The sequence below is a fragment of the Eptatretus burgeri genome, chromosome 16 (assembly GCF_056783735.1).
Source record: "Eptatretus burgeri isolate ZD-2024b chromosome 16, Ebu_testis_v1, whole genome shotgun sequence".
Classification (NCBI taxonomy): Eukaryota; Metazoa; Chordata; class Myxini; order Myxiniformes; family Myxinidae; genus Eptatretus; species Eptatretus burgeri.
Genome location: NC_140976.1, coordinates 10,876,089 through 10,897,350, shown reverse-complemented (window position 1 = coordinate 10,897,350; position 21,262 = coordinate 10,876,089). Strand labels below are relative to the sequence as shown.

The following is a 21,262-nucleotide window of genomic DNA, read 5'->3' as shown; positions in this document are numbered from 1 at the left end:
AGACGGGGTCCTTTAACGGCTTGCTTTAACACAACTCTGACTGCAAAAACAAACCACTGGAAGTTTGCCAAGCCACAATCACAATCGAGAACAGAAAAAGGAACAATGCACATCGCAAAATAATGACGACCGTTACATCAGGAGAACCGTGATGAATGTCAAAACGCAGAGATCACCTACCGACCATAATACCATCAAACTGAGACAATACTATGTTATTGCTCACTTGAGTATATGATTCTGTGGAGGGTGAAAAACAGAGAGGATTAACTAATATAGAGCAGCAAAGATCGTCAAGGTGCAACAGGACCCGTGTGACCCGTAGAAACCCTCTCATAATATGTGGTGGCACGTCAGATGTCATGGTCTTGTGGCACAGAACGAGCTCCTGACAAAACTCCACCCAATTGGGTGATTTCCAACCTCAGCTCCGCACATCTTCACACTTTAATTATGAAAGGCATTCTTTTTGGTGTTGCACCCTCTGCTCTTTTTGAGGTTTGAGGAGAGGGAAGAGGCAGTCTCCTGTCTGTCAGAAGCATGAGGAATGTCACTAACCCTAACCCTAACAAATAGTCATCAGCAAAGAGAGAAGGAGGTTGTCCAAAAATACTGCATCAACACGTGATATTAGTTATCCAATATTCATTCGAAGAATTATCCCTGATGGCATAATATTGTCAACTTATCTATATAGTGTGTGTAATTGTGTGCTTTATTTTAAGATACAGTAGTTCGACTCGTAATTCCTGTATCAAGGCAACATTTTTTCTCAATGAAGGAAGTGGTGCGGTTTTGGCAGAGGTACTCATATCCCACCCCAAACTCGATAAGGAAGTTGTCTCCTCGAGTAAGAGCAAAGTACATTTGAGACACTCTTCTTCGTTGCAAACTTCACATCCAGGTGAGTATTTTCAATTCCAAGGATTCTCAACACCACTTGTTCTCATCTCTTCCTGCTATATCTTTTGAGAGATTTATCCTGTGAAGTTGTTTGGTGAACTTAATATTATATCTGAGTTTCTTGCATTGGAAAGATATGTACAATATGTGTGACAGCAGATCATTGCAGGTGGAACGTTGAGGAATCATGAAACAGGTATGTTGGGAACTCAGAATAATAGTGACATGAACATCGAATAACCGCAATCGGAGATTATTATTATTTTGGATTGCTTGATGTTTTATGGGTTAATCGGATCAGTGAATGTGACTGAATTATCTCTTTTGTTTATTTAATTTTGTTTTCTTCTCTACCTGCAGGAAATGAAGTCCATTTGCTTCCTCCTCTGCCTGACACTGTACACAGTCAGCTCAGATGACTCTGCATGGAGCAGGTGGAAAATGGAGCATGGTGAGAGCAGTGCAGTGTAACTCACCTGGGACATGTGATATCTTCTTGGTGATTAAGCATAAAGTGGAAGTGGATTTATTGAGAACATAATCTTCCAATTTTCCTCCTTCCAAGAATGGATAATTATCCTTTTCTGTCACCTCTAATCTTGAGAAAGATTCGTTTTTGATTTTCTCTCTCCTACCTTTGCTTGCAATTGCTCTTGATCCCTTTCTTTATCATATAAAACATCATATAAAAATGTCTTTGTTATGCTTCTCGAGCACATTTCATGCACAAACTACACATTTTAATACATTCAAAATGAAATTGTGAAATCGCAGCTTTCCGTTCATTGTGTTTGTACTGAATATTCACACTGGATCACATTTCCACTCACATGAGACCTTTGCCTGTAAACGGTCTTGCCAAGATTCGTATTTTCATATCATAGTACTAGCAGAGCCTAACCATCGTTTTATTCAGGTCAGGTCAGGTTTGGGAGCTTGTGCCAGAGCAGCGCATTGCTGCATCCACTTTCCTCTCCAGGGGCCTCCGTCTGGCCATCTCTCAGGCAAATGCCTGGCCCATTCCCATCTCCTTGAGATGCCAATCAACCTGCTCAACCACATAGCATGTGGTCGGCCCGTTGGCCTCCTCCACTCATGAGGCTCCCTCGCTGAGAGAATCTGGTGAGCAGGATCAGCATCAGGAAAACGAGCCACATGTCCATTCAGCCACATCTGATGCTCATGGGCCATGCAGGTAACAAATCTAATTTGAGTCTCTCTCGGCAACTGCTCGTTGGACACAAGGTCCGATCAGCGATAGCCAAGGATTCTCCGAAGAGACCTGGTACCGGTGGTGTTAAATCTTCATCTCAGGTCCCTGGTTAGAGTCCAAGTCTCACATCCGTAGAGCAAGACTGGAAGCACCAAGGACCTGAAGACTCAAATATTCATCCACCTGCACAGATACCGACAGCGACACACCCCATGATCCATCAATGTTTCCTGACGGACCAATTAGTCATATTTTCCAAAAAATTTGGGGGAGAAAGAGAAGGAAAGGAAGACACATTTACCCATGCATAGAGTGCTTTAACTCCTCAACCTCACCCCAACTATCGGCATCAACAATGACTAGTATTGGATAGTCGATGTAGTCGAAAAAAAATTAAAAAAAAAGTTTTTTTTTGAAATTTGTTCTACCCTTATTATCAGTATTTCCGTCGATATGTTTGTCTCTCTGTTCGGTCCAGTGCGCCGTTAATACAATGGCGATTTCGATGAAACTTGGTTGGTAGGTTCATACCATGACCTAGTTGTGTGCAAATGAGAACCGTTGCTATGGAACCATCCATTGCCTAGCAACGGGACTTTGAAATTTTTGAAAAATCATAAAAAATTAATTTTTTCGAAAATCAAATATCGGGCCACGAGCGACTGTGGGCAGTACATTCAGCCATATTGTCAAAAATTTCCAGCCGGATCCTATGAAAACTGTCGGAGAAGATAGACTGAATGAACCCTGGTTGAAAACAATAAAAAAACGAAGTTCGTTATATCTCAGAGACTATGAGTCAGATATACATGAAACTGGTATGGTAGGTTCATGGTATGTCCGAGTTATGTGTGAGAAAGAACCGTTGCTATGGACCCCTCCGTTGCCTAGCAACGGCCGAAAAACCTCTAAATGTGGGGGTATTTTAACGAAAAAACAATCTGCAGCATTAACCCTTGAAGCTAGAATCATGAATTTTCTTGTGCTTAATCCTCAGGTCATTCCCCATCGAAAGGGCCCATCGCGACTACCCATGTCCGCCTACTGGCTTGTTTTCATACAAGCCGGCAGGCGGACATGGGTAGTCGACTACCCAATAGAACCTGACGCGATGGGCCCATTCGTTGGGGAATGACCTGAGGATTAAGCACAAGAAAATTCATGATTCTTGCTTCAAGGGTTAATGCTGCAGATTGTTTTTTTCATGAAAATACCCCCACATTTAGAGGTTTTTCGGCCATTGCTAGGCAACGGAGGAGTCCATAGCAACGGTTCTTTCTCACACATAACTAGGACATACCATGAACCTACCACACCAGTTTCATGTATATCTGACTCATAGTCTCTGAGAAATAACGAACTTCGTTTTCTTATTGTTTTCAACCAGGGTTCATTCAATGTCTATCTTCTCTGACAGTTTTCATAGGATCTGACTGGAAATTTTTGACAATATGGCTTAATTTACTGGCCACAGTCGCTCATGGCCCGATTTTTGATTTTCGAAAAAATTAATTTTTTATGATTTTTCAAAAATTTCAAAGTCCCGTTGCTAGGCAATGGTGGTGTCCATAGCAACGGTTCTCATTTGCACATAACTCGGTCATGGTATGAACCTACCAACCAGGTTTCATCGAAATCGCAATTGTATTAACGGAGCACTGGACCGAACAGACAAACATATCGACGGAAATAGTGATAAGGGTAGAACAAATTTCAAAAAAAATTTTTTTTGAAAAAAATTTTCTTTTCGACTAGATCGACTACCCAACATATCGACGGAAATACTGATAATAAGGGTAAAACAAATTTCAAAAAAAATTTTTTTTGAAAATTTTTTTTCCGACTATATCGACTACCCAACAAGCGGTAGGCGACACGGCTGCTCGCTCGAGATGGAAAGCTGGCCGACGCGACTAGCCGATATTGATGTACATGCTATCAATCAATTTTGCACAATAAATACGATTATCACAGCCCTCTTAGTTTGCGCCCAGAAACCCGCCTTGTGAAATTTCAGGCATGTTTCCAAAGAGACTAACAAATGGCAGCCCTGGTAATTCCATTTATCTATTCGCTAAAGATTTTATTTTTTTATATGATGCTGTAAGATTCTCCTTGGGCACAAAAAAACAGGTCCCTCGGAGGTCCAGTTTCCCAGGTATTGATTTTTTTGTACAGTCCACAATAAGTGTACGATGTACGATAAAGTATTTTAGCTGTTGCTAAGCAACGGAGGTGTGTATAGCAACCATTCATTTTTGTGTACATGCTAGCCACATTGTACACATTTCACCCAAGGTTCATCAAAATCAGACTCTTTCTCTTAGAGATATTCGCAATTAACCGTTTCTGCAATGTTCGACATGTACTCGCCCAAAACCTGTCTCCTCCTACAAATATTTTTGTTTGGGCTGCAAATTGGCATAAAGGGAGCAAGATAGATTGTGCACAGAACTGTAAGCTTCGATTTTTCGAATTTTTTTTGATTTTTTTTTCGATTTTTTTCGTGGTTTCGTGGTTTAGCCCCTAGGCTTGACCAAAGTTTCGCGGACAGACAGATGGAAATGTCCAGAATAAGGGTGCTCTAAGAGCAGCCAACAAGCACAGACAGACAGACAAACATTTTGACAGAAATACTGATAATAAGGGTAGGAAAAAAAAAATCTCAAGTTTTTTTTTCGACTAGATCGACTACCCAACAAGCACAGACAGACGGAGAAACATATCGACGGAAATATTGATAATAAGGGGAGAAAAAAAAATCTCAATTTTTTTTCGACTAGATCGACTACCCAATAAGAATATTTTGACAAACAACGACTCGTGCTTTCATATAATAGTATTTTTTGGTGTTTTTGCAAGGACAATGCAGTTTTCACATAGACAGGAGATAGAAAATGTCCTCAATAACATTTTATATGTCGTAATAATTTTGGAGGCTGATAGGATGGCTTTGATGTATGCACACTCAACTCAAGGCTGTCTAGCCTGGGTTCGAATCCTGACCCAGCTTAAACTATCATCCTGGTGTTTCACAAGCAGAGTGATTCATCAATGTGTGTGCTGTCCCTGGAATGGATGTTAAATTGGACTTACTGTCTACTGACATTTGGTGGTGGACGTTAAACATCCCACCGTGTCCTTTGTGCAGTGGGTAACCCATCACTGGCACCATGAACAAGCTCGATGGTATTCATAGAATACATACCCTGTGCAGTCTTGAGAAGGACTTGGTGTGAGCCAACTCTTGTTTTTTTAAGGGTTTTTTTTTTCTTTGATCCAATATGGCTGCCAGACCACATTACCAATGACGTCATCTTTATCAAACCATATTTCCAATGGGTTGTTTATCAATTAATTAAATTTTGCATTGATTGATTAAGCGGTTTCTCCTACGAAGATTTTCAAATATTTCCCCTTCGATCCAATATGGCTGCCAGACCACGTGACACATGATGGTCATTTTTATGAAAATCCTATTCAAATTTCAAGTCAATCGGATGAAAATTGAGGATTTCAGAAATTTGGTCTATGTTGATCTTTTGGCTTATGTTGACCTCAAAAATATTTGGTGGTTGAATTCAGTGAGCTGATCTAAAAATCCTGTTAAAATTTCAAGTCAATCAGATGAAAATCGACAATTTTAGAAATTTGGCCAATGTTGAACTTTTGGCCTATGTTGACGTGATAAATAGTTGGTGGTTGAATTTATTGAGCTGGTATGCAAATCCTGTTCAAATTTCAAGTCAATCAAATGAAAATTTAGGATTTTAGAAATTTGGCCGATGTTGACCTTTTCGCATATAATGACCTTCGCATATTCGCTGACCTCAAAAATAATTGGTGGTTGAATTCAATGAGCTGTTATGGAAATCCTGTTCAATTTCCGAATCAATCGGATGAAAATGGACAATTTTAGAAATTTCAGCCGATGTTGACCGATGTTGACTGAAAAATAGTTGGTGGTTGAATTCAGTGAGCTGAAAGGCAAATCCTCTTCAAATTTCAAGAGTGACCGCAATATCACATGGGCATGCAACATGTAGTTTTAATTTTCCCCGTTGAACGGTTTTCGATGTACGCTCTCAACAAAATGCAGACACTTATGCCATACGTACATACACCATACGTACATATGCCATGCATACGCTACTGATCGCTTAATCCTGCTTTTCGCTTCGTGAGCGCAGGGTAATTACAAATTCTTGTCCTAATTCTATACAAATCGTCCCAGGCTGAGAAACTGCTTTGGCAGAACCAACAATCTGGCAGAAGGCCTGCTGGGCCAGTTACTTTGAGCGGCTGCACCAGGCTGATCCACCAGCTATTGAGTTGGATGTCAGGGTTATAGCTATCCCTATCGCTGACCCTCCAACCAACTGTGACCCACCTTCGTTTGTCGAAACAGACTGTGGTGATCCAGTTGAAAGGGGTAAAGCTCCTGGGATCTGCGGAATCCATGCTGAACTTCTCAAAGCTGGTGGAAATTCTGTACTTATGTCGTTGCATGCAGTTCTGTTCTCCATTTGGAGTGCAGGCATCATCCCAACTGACTGGAAGAGGGGTCTTGTTGTCCCTCTCTGGAAGGGTAGGGTAATTGTCAGGACTGCAACAACTACCTTAGGGATGACGCTGCTCTCAGTGCCGGGCACGGACTTTGTTTGGATAATTATTAATAGGTTTCGCCACTTTCTGCTTGAGCACCAGTGCCCAGAGCAGTCAGGCTTCACACCAAAGACGTCAATGATTGACCGTATCCTTGTTCTTCGGGTCCTCACCGAACGCAGATGAGAGTTTTGGCAGGGGCTGCTTGCAGCCAATGTTGATCTTTGCAAAGCGTTTGATTCACTGAATTGGGATGTCCTCTGGAGGATTCTCAGTCTTCTTGGGATGCCACCAAAACTGATCAATCTGATGTCTGAACTTTACTCTGGGACTGAGAGTGCTGTGAGGTGTGGTGGTTCCATCACCGACTTATTTCCAGTTGTGACTGGAGTTCGTCAGCGGTGTGTACTGCCTCCACCCTTTTCACTTTTTGTATGGACTGGATTCTGGGGAGGATGTTGGAGAGATCAAGCTGTGCTCCATAATTTGGGTTTGTCAGAATCTCTGTCCTTGATTTTGCAGATGATGCTGTCATCTTTGCTGAGACTTTGGATATCCTTGCGGCCCTCCAGGTTCTGAGTGAGGAATTGGCGCCACTGGGATTACAGGTTTCCTGGGTCAAAACTAAGATCTAGGCCTTCATTGACATCTTGGATGCTGCTATCTTGTCTATACCTGTTGATGGTGAGGATGTTGAGGTCACAGAAAGATTCACTTCCTGTACCATGGCAGTGATATTCACGTCTCTGCATGTTGTAAGCCAGAAGTCGTGAGATGTTTGGGTCGAGCCTGGGGAATAAGGGATTCATTGCATTATGAGATGTGGTTCTGTCAATACCTATGCAGGACAACGAAAGTCTGAGTCTTTAAGTCCCTGGTCCTTCCAGTCTTGCTCTACGGATGTGAGACTTGTACTCTGACCAAGGATCTGAGATGGAGACTTAATCAAAATAAAGACCAATTGCTGCACCATAGCCCCCAATAAGGAAGCCAGACATAACAACACACACACACACACACACACACACACACACACACACACACACACACACACACACACACACACACACACACACACACACACACACACACACACACACACACACACATTATGTACTGGTAAGTACTTACAAAAACTATTTTATCAGTTTTAACCTTAACGTATAAGCAATTTATTGATTTCCCAACTGCCAGGATCATCAGCTGGGCACCATTATTCATGGAGGTTTCGAACCTTTGTTATTTGTATAGTCCGGGAGCATAAGCTGCGGCTGTCTGGACATGTGGCCCGTTTTCCTGATGCTGATCCTGCTCATCATATTCTCTCAACAAGGGAGCTTCGTGAGTGGAGGAGGCCAACGGGTCAACCATGTGCCTCGTGGTTGCAGTAGGTTTCAAGGAAATTGGGGATGGGTCAGGCATCTCTCTGGGGAATGGCCAGATGGAGGCTTCTGGAGTACCGGCAGAAAGTGAAGGCACTGATGCTCTGCTCCAGTGCATGCTCTCACACCTGATCAGACCTATAGTCAAGATTAAATTGCTTTCAATTTTATTGACCAACATAGACTTGTTGCCATGTGAATCAAAGAACTTGCTTGAGGAATGAATGCTTCCTTGTGTGCAGGAAAGAAGTATGAAGACAAAGAAACGGAAACATATCGCCGGCTCATCTGGGAGTTTAACTTGGAGACAATTGAGAGGCACAATGCCTTGGCCGATCGTGGTGTGCACAGCTTCCACTTGGGAATGAATCACTACGGAGACCTGGTGTGGGATGGGATCTCTGTCTGTCTCTCTCTCTCTCTCTCTCTCTCTCTCTCTCTCTCTCTCTCTCTCTCTCTCTCTCTCTCTCTCTCTCTCTCTCTCTCTCTCTCTCTGTATCTCTGTATCTCTGTATCTCTGTATCTCTGTATCTCTGTATCTCTGTATCTCTGTATCTCTGTATCTCTGTATCTCTGTATCTCTGTATCTCTGTATCTCTCTCTCTGTATATCTCTCTCTGTATCTCTCTCTCTCTCTCTGTATATCTCTCTCTGTATCTCTCTCTCTGTATATCTCTCTCTCTCTCTCTCTCTCTCTCTCTCTCTCTCTCTCTCTCTCTCTCTCTCTCTCTCTCTGTCTCTCTCTCTCTCTCTCTGTCTCTCTCTCTCTCTCTCTCTCTCTCTCTCTCTCTGTATCTCTCTCTCTGTATCTCTCTCTCTGTCTCTCTCTCTGTATCTCTCTCTCTGTGTCTCTGTCTCTGTCTCTGTCTCTCTCTCAACTGCTTTAGGGACTTTTCCTGAGCTTCCTTGTGTGCAGGAAGCTTCCTTCCTTCCTTTCCTTATTATTATTACTCGTGAAAAACCCATCCTGAGAGAAGGGTTAATTTCCTGAAAATCGGAGTATTTTAGTATAACTTTAAATACCCAAGATTGAAATAACCCCACCGAGAGCAACGCTATGCCATACATTTTTAAGTGGAGAGAATTGGGTTCCGCTCCCCACCTCAAACCCCGGGACCATGAATTTCATTTACCACCTCAAACCTTCCCGTGCACAACCTCGAGTACAACCACCAGTTCTCAACTCATTCCGCCCAGCGGTTCAGGAGTAATACAAGTCAAACACACAATCAAACAAGAAAGATGTTGTGTGTGGCACGATACTTGCGTAATCCAAATAGAGAATAGTTGACATGGAAACAGCAATTTCATCATCTCGAAAATTTGACCTATCATGTGTTTACTATGATTGATTGTTATGCAAAACAAATTTGGTTGATACATTTTTTAATTGCGAACTAATTGGTGTTTTACATGTTTCTGATGGTCTTCACCTCAACCTTTGATCAATTTTGATCAAATTTTACTCAGTTAGACTGTACATATGTATAAATAAGCTGCATAAGTTTCAATTTGATATCATGAAAAATACTGAGTTATAGTAATAACAAATTCAGAAAAAGTCCCATTTGTTTCCAATGGGATGAAAATGTTGTCATGGAAACTGTTTTCATGTCAAAACAGCTAAAACAACCGTTCTGATTTTTGGCAAACCAATTCTGTTACACAATATGCAAAAGCTTTTCAAATGTCAAGTTTAAAGGATGAAAATTGATGATTTTATGTGGGCTTGAGCTGTGACCTTTTGACCTCAAATAATAAGCTTCCATGACCCATTATGGAAATGCTTTTCAAATTTTAAGTCAATGAGAAGAAAATTAATGATTTTATGCGACATTAACCTTTCACCCTTTGAGCTTTTGACCTCTAAAACAATATGCTTCAAGGTGAACCAATTCAGTTGTCGCTTCTCTTTGTCCTCTGAGAGATCTGCTTCCAGAAAGCTAAGAAATCCTTTTGGATTTGGCTGTGCTGTCATAAATTTTATGTTCTCTTTTTGTGTCGATTGCTGTTCATATTAAGTGGTTACTCCTGTGTACTATTTCATGCCAATTCTATTTATTTCAATCTGATATCTGAGGCTCAGATAGTTTTGGGCCGACCCGTTTTTTTGTTGTTTTTACCAAATTATTTACCATATCCACGACTCCAATTATCTCCGTTTCATTCGTCACCATCTTCACTTTATTTCCTCCCTTGTACCTTATGTTTAATCGAAACTAATAAATGTGTGTGTGTCCTCCATAACTCCAGAACCATTAACCTTACAGCCTAAAACTTTGCATGCATACTAAGGGAACTACAAGGAAGTGTATGACTGAAAATTGGGTGTTTGGGATAATTAACACACCCCTTTTGAAGATAATTATCTGCCTTATTTAATTATATCCTTTATCAAGTGCATCAATGGTCATATCATTCTCTATGGGTTCTTAAGACTCAGAAGTATTTACTGTGTTACCTCACTGGGGTTTGAAGCCGCCATGTTTTTTGGCCTGCTCAACAATGCCTTGGCTTGGAGCAGGCAGCAACGATTTCGGAACGATAAACTTTTTTTTCACTTTCCTCACTCATATTATCGAATGCCGTTTCATCATTTTTACGAATCGCTGTATACATCGCTTTTATAAGTGCTATAGTTGCCAAATTAAGAGCTTGGAGCAATTTCATGCATTATAACGATGCAATTTTCCAGTCTACTCCCGCGAACTAATTAAAGTATATCAGTGAAATATTATTTCAGCTTTGAGGATTCAACTTCTCCCTTCCAGAAAATGCTACAGATCACTTATGAACAGAACAACATGCTTCAAAAACAGATTCTTCCCGACAGTAGTAATGACTCTGAGCGCTCGGTAAACCTATTTAGCACTTAATCGAAGAAAACCAAGCACTTAATATTCAGTTAATATATTGACACACTTGACATGCCAAAATGCATTTACTGTCTCCTGCACAGTATATTGCTTGTGTAATCTGTCTTTGCTTTGTTTTATGTACTGCAAAATGATGTATCATAGTTGATTGCTGTAATGTGCCAAACCAAATTCCTACCAACCGAGGTTGACTGGCAATAAAAATGTTGAAATCTTGGAATCCGAAAAAAAAATCTTTAAATCTTCTTGATGCTTCACCAAAGCATAAACAAACTGATCTTGATCAGGTGACCGAACTTGTTGTACGATAACGACCAAGTAACTTCTGCAGATTTCACCATTTTCCAAAGCAATTTCTTCCTGGTGGCAAAACAAGCAAAGTTGGAGGCAAATTCCTCATTCTATTGTTGTCCAAAGGTGATGGCACACGAGATTTTGGTTTTTTTGTGAAACGATTTCATCCCTTTCCGTTTTCACTCCTCACTATCCTTTCCCATAGCTTCCCGAAGAGTTTCGCAGGCGATTTACTGGCTGCTATCTCAACGATACGAGGACCAAATCCCACATGATGTTTGAGGAAAAAGTGACTGGACCTCCTCCAAAATCTGTGAACTGGACAAGTCGAGGTTACGTGACCCGCGTGCGCAACCAGGGTGATTGTGGTTCCTGCTGGGCCTTCAGCTCAGTACGTGAGGATTGACACGCATCATGTATACATTTAGAGCCTTCGGCCATTCTACAACAATGTGATAACAAGAAGTAGTCATTGTATTAACTTTAAATTATAAGAACATAAGCAAAACCTATGCAATCATACTGTAGTAATAAGTGTGACAACTATGATTTTAGAATATCAGGAGGGTGCTGAGGAAGTAGTGCTTGCATTCTGTAGAAATCTGCAATATTGCATGCATTTCATATTAAATATTGCATTTCGTTCGTTACCTTCATACAGAAAGAAGATGTTGTGGCATAAGAAATTTAAAATGTTCAAAAGCTATTGAGATTTATTTGAGGATAGTTTAGAAAGGACAGGGGGTTTTGTATCCAATGTCGAGGCTCGTGAGGAGTGAGAACATACAACAAATCTGGACGTAAAACAGAACAAGAGGAACAGCAGAAAGAGAGGGTAGAAACACAGCAACGGTTGGGTTGAGGGACAAAATGGAGGGAGATTTGGACAAATAAGGGATGTGGGAAGGAATGAGGGCTCGGGTCGGACACAGAGAGTGAACAGGTTGGACACAGCCGTAATTGAAGGAAAAACTGGACACTTGTGAAGAAGTGGGCTTGGTGGGGTGGGGGGGGGGACGGGGAGGAGAGATCATGGTTTTGGATGGGTGAAAGGGTTGTTTACATTGGAGAAGAGAATATTGCATGGGAGTATTATAAATGTATTCCATATATTAAAGACAGATTGACACAGCAGAGGTAAATAATTATTTTGGAGTACTGTGGGGTTCATGGGATCAGGGGATGAAACTTAAGTTCATAGCCTAGTATGAAAGTAAAGGAAAAAAGCAAGAACAGAAATTATACAAGTATTTTATTTTTCTCATCAATAGTTAGTCTTTGAGTTTAAAAAAGGGAGTCAAATATGTCCTTTGAGACAGAGAATAGAGGAATATAATTTTTTTGGGGTTCATTATAAAAGATTATATATTTTCTTTTTTTTGATCATTATAAAAGTTCACCACCCCACAATTCTCTTTATCGATTGTAATTCTTGCTTTTTCTTTTCTTTTATCTTTTACTCTCTGTGCCTCTCTTTTGTTATCTATCTCTCTCAGGAGAATTGAATTATTGTAGAATTTTTTCTGTAAGGGTCACATGGCTGTGCCTGGATGGGTTTGAGGGTTGGAGAGTAGTGGCTGAAACCTGAATCCTGTCCAGGTTCCTCCTGATGACCCCATCTTTGCTCTTTAGTACTTTGGGTTCCTTCTTGGTCTTCCATTTCATGATATTGTTTTGTAATATAGGACTGTGCATTATACAGTTGTCTATTACCAGAAGTATTGGGACAGCACACTCCAACTTGGGTTGGCCTATTTGGTATTCCCATCTGAGTATGGCAATCATGAAGCTGTGATCCCAAGTTCAAACCTCATAGATGAGTACAATGTTGATTTGCCCACTGCCTCATATTATGGCTTTTATAAAAGTATACAAATGTCCCTAATGTGTTTGTCCTGCGTTAAGTTCCAGCTCTTTCTTGAGCCTTTGATCACTGGAGAAATGAAAAAAAACAATTTAACAAGAACCTTTTTACCTGTATATGCTCATTTTGCAAAGCAACATGCACTTTGTAAAGATGTCTTATTGTGACCTCTTGCACAGTGTTTAACATTGTTTAGAATGTGCACTGATGAGGACAAACCCCAATTTAAACCCAATTAAACCGTCTGAAATGGTGTAATGTTGTGTCTGATCTGAATTGCCAACATTTTGTATCAAGTGCTTGTGGCAGGAACGCCATTTTAGAAATCTAACAATCAGGAATTTACAACCCTGGATCGTTTGTTAAAGTTTCAGTAGTTTTGGTAATCCTAGTACAGATGGTTGTGATGAGTAAATTAGTCATAGAGTACAAGTGCTTGGGTTGCTCCTCTTCATAAACACTGTCCCTTTCTAATGCTTTCCCACTTCAATATGATTTTTGGTTTTGTTCCTATCATCTTTTCCTCTCTTTCATATACAGAAGGTAAATGATAAACCTTTCTATAATCTTCTTTCTCATCAACAGCAAGCCTGGTGTTGGCTCAGTGTTTAGGGTGGCGGCTTGGGATCCTAGGGTCCTGAGTTCAAGCCCTGTTGGTCACTGAATTAATACACCAGGGGGTTGACTCAGCCTGTCATCCTTCTGAGGTTGGCGAAATAAGTACCAGTTCCAGTGTGTGTACTGGTAGAGGCGACACAGTCATGCTTCAAGAAATGATAGCTACCCTGGCAGCTATGCTGCCATACGACCACCACCAACATCAACAGCAATTGTTGAAATAAACTAGTCTAATCATATTTTTTTATAAAGCATTGCAGTAAAGTCTGATCCAAATAATTTTAAAGCAACATATGTATTTGTATATTGTAATCAGTAAAAAATAGTGTGGTAGATAAAAATATTAAAAAGGAAATAACTTGCACCAAAAACTTTGAACATTTTCATGCTCATGCCCACGCCGGGGGTATCGCTATAGCTCTCTGTTCTTCGAACAGGCAAGCTAAAAAAAACAAATTTGGACACCCTCAAAAGTTTACACATGTAAACTATAATCCGTCAGCCATTCCCTAATGTGTGGCATTGCATTTTGTTGTTGACTACAAGAGATACATCACCTGGAGTTGGGAATTAAATTTTTTTTTCGTTATTCAACATTTTCTGGCTCAGATCAGCTGGGCTCAACCTGAATACGATCATTATCACTGTAAACCTCACCCTGCCCCCCCCCCGCCCCACCACTCCACCTCCATTGTGTCTTACCTGTTCCCATGCAGACTGGCGCTCTGTCGGGGCAGCATTTTGCAAAAACAGGGAATCTCATCGAGCTAAGTGTACAGCAGTTGGTGGATTGTTCTACAGACTTTGGAAACAAGGGCTGCAGTGGTGGACGTATGCAGTGGGCTTTTGAATACATAGAATGGCAGAGGGGGATTGAGTCCGACAGCTCGTACCGATATGAAGGTGAAGTAAGTTGAAGTACAATGGTGTTATTGTACACAAAGGTAACCACTTTTTTTTCTCTTGTTTTCATTGATTACAAAATTATGCCAATGTTAAATAGTCGTCAATAAAATGAGAAGGAAAAATGGCACATATTGCTAGAAATGGTTGTGTGGCCTTGATGCTTGGCAGTAGATTCTCTCCTGAACAAGAGTTCACCTGTCTAGTATAGATGGCTTGGAATTCAAGGATCACCTGACTCGTATGGACATTGCCCAAAATAAGGAAATGGCAAACCACTTCTGCACATTCCAAGAAAACAATAACGATCAGAAATAGAAGGGTCAAAGATATGTTGCTAGATAATGAGCCCCCAGGTTTGAAAGCATCCAAATGGCTTCAGGGGTTATAGCAAAGTGCTTTGATGAGTATGACTGGCCGATATGATGGGACTGTATCAAACGGAACCCTCAATGAAATCCAGTCACTGAGGTCACCAGAACTGAAAAGCAAACTCTGAGCTTATTAAATGTTCACAAAATTGGAACAAGGAATGTAAGGTTAATGAATCACAGAAATATAGATGTGATAAAGGGAGAGATGGAGAGGAGAAGAACTGAAATTTTGAGGATAAGGTAACTTAGATGGACTTGTTTGGAGCAGTTTCAATGTGACGATAACATAGTGTTCAAAGAAACCTGTAAAAGACATGGAGTGGCAGTGATTTCCAATCAGAAGATTGTATGGTCAGAACTGGGATAAACCCAGTCAATGATAGGTTAATATCAGTGAGGTGGAAAAGACATCGAGTACGCACCACCATCATTCAAATATATGGTACATCTTCTGAAGAAATGAAGAAATGAAGAATGAAGAAAATGTGGATGGCCTTTCATAGAAAGTTGCAGGAACTGGTACAGCAGGTACCGAAAGGAGTTGTTTTGATTATTATGGGAGACTGGAATGAAAAAAATTGGAGAAGCAGGAGCACCAGGGATTGCAGGAAAGCACAGCCTTGGAATCAAAAATGAGCCAGGGGAGTAAACTTTGGAGTTGTGTGTGGAGAATGATCTCATAATTGCGAACACATGGTCACACATCCCAAGTGTTTCACCTGATGGGCAACATACAAATCTGATTGACTGCACTCGCTGTAATTAACAGAACATGGAGAAGTACTGTACAATCTGCCAATACTCCGCTCGGTGCAGAGTGTGAGACAGATCATGAACTCCTTGTGGCAAAACCGCGAGTCATATTGAAAAAGTGTAAAAAATCAAAAACTCTGACCACATATGCCCTTGAAAACGTATCTAAAGGCCCTGTCACATCTTGACGTTTTAGCCAGCGTATGGCAACGTATCAAAATGTATGTAAAACGCTGGCGTACGCTGAAGTATTGATGTTTTTTTTATTTTTTGGCATATTCATAACGAGTTGGACGTATGCATAACGTATTAGTAATGTACACAGAATGTTTCGATAAGTTATAGATAACTTATAACAATGAATGCTTAGCATGTTGTCGGCATTCACAACGTATGGCCAACGATAGTCTAATGTATGCATAGCGCGGCAGCGTATCGCCGACAATCACGTGGCGTAGCCTATTAACAGGCTGCCGCTCGACGATTCAAATCATAACCGCACTAGAAATCGAACTGTCACACCTTGACGATTTAGCCAGCGTATGCCGACGTATGAAAAATTTGTCTAAAACGCTGACACACGTCGAATACGTTATGGGTAAGTTTTGTATATTTTAAGAGCACGCTGAAGCACGCTGGCATATGTCGTAGTACGCCGAGTACGTCGACAAATTTTCAGCATGTTAAAAATTTTTCGACGTATGCCAGCGTATGACTCACGCGTTCTGCATACGCTGGCCATAAGTTGTAGGCACATTACGCGATCGTTGACACACGTCGACACACGTTACTTGCAAGTTACTCATGAGTCGAAACACGTCGAGGTAATGGTTAGCATACCCGAAACTTATTTCTAACCTATGAGTAACGTGATTTGAACCTATGAGTAACTAGAGTGTACGAGGTGCAGTGGAACACGAGAAGCAAGCATGCCAGCATCAACTCCGCTTTATTGCGCGTCCGGAAGTACATTCCTGCCACCCCTAGCGGGCGAGGCATGATATACGAAAACCCAATCACGTGATACAGCATACTCCTACCCTCGTAAAATGACAAGTCAAATGATGAAAGGACAATCATAACATGACCACCCGAAACCAATCAACACTCATAATCCTCCAAGTACCGCGGCCGCACCCTGACCCGCCTCGGACGGGCAGCGCCGCCAGACAGTCCAGGCTCATACGCCTCCCAGCTCGGTCGAGGTGACACCCTTGCCGGACTCGCGCCATCCGCAATAACAACCGCCCCCGCCGACCAGCCTGCCCGGGTAGGACGTCCGACGTCCCCGGGTAGGACAGAATCAGGCGAAGACCCCCTGGGCGGCGGCACATCCGGCCCTGGCGATACAACGTCTGGCGCCGGCGACATCCAGGTGGGGGTCCCACATCGTTCGGCCCGGGGGGGTGTGGGGGGGGGTGACGCTGGACAGCGATCATGCATTTGGTCCACGTGCCGCTTCCACACTTCCCCACCATCAGTCCGCACCATGCAATTCGCCGGCCCCAGTACCACAGAGACCACAGCCGGCACCCATTTGGAACTGTGGAAATAATCGCGCACCATTACCCGCTGTCCCACATCAAAGCCGCGCAGCCGTGTCGGACGCGACACCGCCCCACTCCCCGACCCTCCAGGTCGCAGCAAATCCAGTCTGGACCGCAATGCCCTTCCATAGAGACGAATGGCAGGCGAATCACCCATGACAGGATGAATTGCATTCCTGTAATGGAGCAAAAAGACATCGACCACCGTCTGCACAGGTGCAACACCCCCCTGCGCAAAGCCCGTTTCAACATCTTTACAAACGACTCAGCTTTCCCATTCGTCTCAGGATGATACAGTGCGGACCTTAGATGTCGAATACCATTTTGGCGCATAAACTCATCAAATACACCCGCGATGAACTGCGGACCGTTATCAGAGACCAGGATCTCCAGTAACGTTTTATTAGCAAAGATTGTCTGCAGTTTCTCCACTGTAATGTTTGCTGATGTATGCTGCATTACTACAACCTCCGGCCATTTAGAGAATGCATCGATCAGAATCAAAAACATTTTGCCATTAACCGGCCCCACAAAATCTACATGGACCCTCTGCCAGGCTCTGCCTGGGGTAGGCCATAGTCCCGAAGCTCGACGCGGGTTATCAGCATCTGTTTGGTACGTGGCGCAACGCTTAACCAAATGCTCAATGTCTTTGTCCAACCCCGGCCACCACAACAGGCTACGAGCAAGACTCTTGGTCTTCACGACGCCAAGGTGACTGACATGCAGTTCTTCCAAACACCGCTGCCTGAACTTTGGTGGAATTACCGTCCTCATTCCCCACATAACGCACCGTTGGACCAACGACAGCCCCGATGCGCGTGACGTGAAAGGTTGAAATGCCAGTGTGGAAGGCAGATCGCTCCAATTCCCCGTAGAAATCGCCTGGACGACACGGGCGAGCACCGGATCACGAACCGATTCCACCGCGACCTGTCTGGCCGTGACCGGCCCGCTTTGGACCTCGCCCAGCGCGAACACATCGACCCGGTCGGCCAACTCAGCTGCAGCTGGACCCTCCGCACACGGCAAGCGTGAGAGCCCGTCGCAGTTAGCATGCTTCTCGGTGTTTCGGAACTGAAAATCATAATCGTAAGCACCAAGAAACAGACACCACCGCTGTATTCGTGCGGCCGCTACCACCGGCACCCCGCGTTCGGGTCTCAGGATGAAGCGGTTTGTGATCCGTCTGCAAAGTGAAATGCCGCCCCAGCAGGTATTGATGAAACCTCCGCACACCCCAGACGAGGCTGAGAGCCTCGCGCTCGATCTGGGCATATCCCCGCTCTGCTGCGGACATGGCCAGGGATGCAAAACAAACAGGCCGCTCGGAACCATCGTCCATCCTGTGGGAGAGCACTGCCCCGATGCCATATGCAGAGCTGTCGCATGCCAATAGGAGCGGACGCGCAGGCTTGTAGTGCACGAGGACCGTATCCTCTGTGAGCAGCCACTTGACGCGGTCGAACGACGCCTGGTGTGCAGGTCCCCAAGCCCAGCGCTCGTCCTTCCTGAGCAACCGTGTTAACGGTGCACGTTGTAAGCTGAGCCCTCGCACGAACCTTTGGTAATACTGGGCCATACCAATGAACGAGCGCAGCTGCGTCTTGTCGCGAGGTGGTGGCATGTGTTGAATCGCTTCCACCTTCCGAGGACCTTTCAACAGCCCCTCCGGCATGATGATGTGCCCAAGGTATTCCAAGCGCTGCTTGAAGAACGCGCATTTGTCCCTGTTCAAGCGCAGGCCGCACGCTTCTCGCTTCGTCAGCACTTGGGCAATGTTCGCAAGGTGCTCGTCCGCCGTTTTCCCCGCAATGAGCACATCGTCCAGGTAGGTCTGAGCGGGCAGGCCAATGCAAACCTGATCCATGGATTTCTGCCACAAGGCTGGGGCCGAAGCGATCCCAAAACAGAGTCGGGTATATCGATAGAGTCCTTGACACGTGTTGATTGTCAAAAGCTCGCTACTCCCGGGATCCATCGCCAAGTGAAAATATGCATCACGCAGGTCTAGCTTCGTGAAGTATTGACTCCCCGCCAATCGCACATATATTTCATCGATTGACGGCAGTGGACATTGCTCCATGCTGAGCCCCGGGTTAACCATGGATTTGAAGTCCCCGCACAATCGGACGTCTCCATTCTGTTTCAGCACCGTGACAACCGGGGTGGCCCAATCTGAGTACGACACCCGTTCGATCACTCCACAGGCCTCCAGCCTATCCAGTTCACCCTTGACCTTGACCCGCAGGGCATACGGCACCGGACGTGGTTTACAAAAACGAGGAACCACCCCCTCCTTCAGGAAGAGTTTTGCCTCCATGCCCTTGAGTTTCCCAAGGTCGTCGCAAAACAAACCTTGATGTCTTTGAAGAATCTTCTCCAACTGATTCTCCCACCGGCTCGGCACGGGTTGCACAAGGTGAACTGCGGCCCAGTCTAGCCTGATGCGGGCCAGCCAATCTCGGCCGAAGAGAGACGGTCCCCTCCCCCGCACGACGTACACCCGAAGCATGGCGACCTGGCCTTGGTACCGCACAGACACGTCTGCCATCCCGACTGGCGTTATCTTCTCGCGGGTGTACGTGAACAGTGTGAGGTTGGACCTGATAAGCTTCAGGCCGTTGAGTCTACGCGCGGTCTGTTCGCCGATGATCGACACAGCCACTCCCGTATCGACCTGGAACGTGATCGGCGTTTTGTTCACTTCGACTTCCACCGTCATCGGGCGCACCGCCGCCGGGCCAATTGGAAACAGGCCCATCAATGGCCGCCGGTTCCGCCCCGGGTCTCCTCGCACATCGCCGTCCATGACCCTAACGGTGGCTGGCGCCCCACGGCACACACGCTTCAGATGACCCACCTTGTGACAATTTAAACACACGGTGCCTTTATACGGGCACGCACGGCGCAGATGTCGACCTCCGCATCCCAAACACGTCCGCGGGGTCACCTCGCCGCACGTGTGGCCGCGCGGCGACGTCCGACCCGCACCGAAGGTCATGCGTGCGTCCCGGGGTGCTCGCGACCCCGCGTGGCCGGTGATGGCCCGAACATCCTCGCGAGTCTGCTCGACCGCTGTAGCCCCGCTGACCGCCGAGTCGAATGTAATGGCTTCACCCTTCAGCCGTAGAACCGCCGAAACCATCTTCGCATCTTGTAAACCAGCGATAAAACGATCTCTGAGCCGCGCTGGACGCTCCCCCGCCGTGAATTTGCAGGCCACGGAAGAATGCTTAATCCGCGCCACGAAATCAGCGACGCGCTCCTCTGCCCCTTTCGAGAGGCGATCGAACTGGAATCGAGCGAGCTGTAATGACTTCTCCGGCGCCATGTGTGCTTTCATCTTCTCCACAATGTCCTGAAATGACAGCCCGTCATCCCGGGGCTTGTCCGGCGCCACCAAATCACTCAGTAGTCGATAATGCTCCGCCGAAAGCGAAGCGAGCAAGATCGACTTCTGTTTGCTCTCATCGACCACATCATTCGCGTGGAAATAGCATCCCAATTGCTCCGAAAACAATTCGAAGTCGTCTCCGACGAAAAGGGACACATGTCCGTTTTCAATCATCCTCGTCAGCCAACTGGAGTGTACGAGGTGCAGTGGGACACGAGAAGCAAGAGTGTTAGCATCAACTCCGCTTTATTGCGCGTCCGGATGTACATTCCTGCCACCCCTAGCGGTCGAGGCATGATATACGAAAACCCAATCACGTGATACAGCACATAACGTGCTTTGAACCTATGTGTAACGCATCTCCAACGCACATTGACGTATTGAAATGAAAGCGAGAGAAGAACCTTCAGAGTGTAGGCTTTATTCCATTTGATTGAAGCCGCTTCTACGGGCACATCAGGGGATACAGGTGCAGCTAGGAGTACATAAGCAGTAATGTATACATGTGCAATTGATCACCGCAAAATAAATCA

The 21,262-nt window shown here is 44.3% G+C and overlaps 1 protein-coding gene across 2 annotated transcripts in view; it reads left to right on the top strand.

The window, feature by feature from the left end:
• Positions 1 to 787: 787 nt before the first annotated feature.
• The window catches only part of LOC147010507 (cathepsin K-like), a 43,272-nt gene continuing 22,797 nt past the window's right edge, over positions 788 to 21,262 (top strand). For both annotated transcript variants that reach the window (XM_085858916.1, XM_085858917.1), the window contains exons 1-6: positions 788 to 904; positions 1,063 to 1,099; positions 1,264 to 1,354; positions 8,346 to 8,488; positions 11,479 to 11,664; positions 14,472 to 14,663. In XM_085858916.1, coding sequence (XP_085715042.1) covers positions 1,091 to 1,099; positions 1,264 to 1,354; positions 8,346 to 8,488; positions 11,479 to 11,664; positions 14,472 to 14,663 — 621 coding nt within the window. In that variant the 5' untranslated portion in view covers positions 788 to 904; positions 1,063 to 1,090. The remainder of the gene's footprint in view (positions 905 to 1,062; positions 1,100 to 1,263; positions 1,355 to 8,345; positions 8,489 to 11,478; positions 11,665 to 14,471; positions 14,664 to 21,262) is intronic.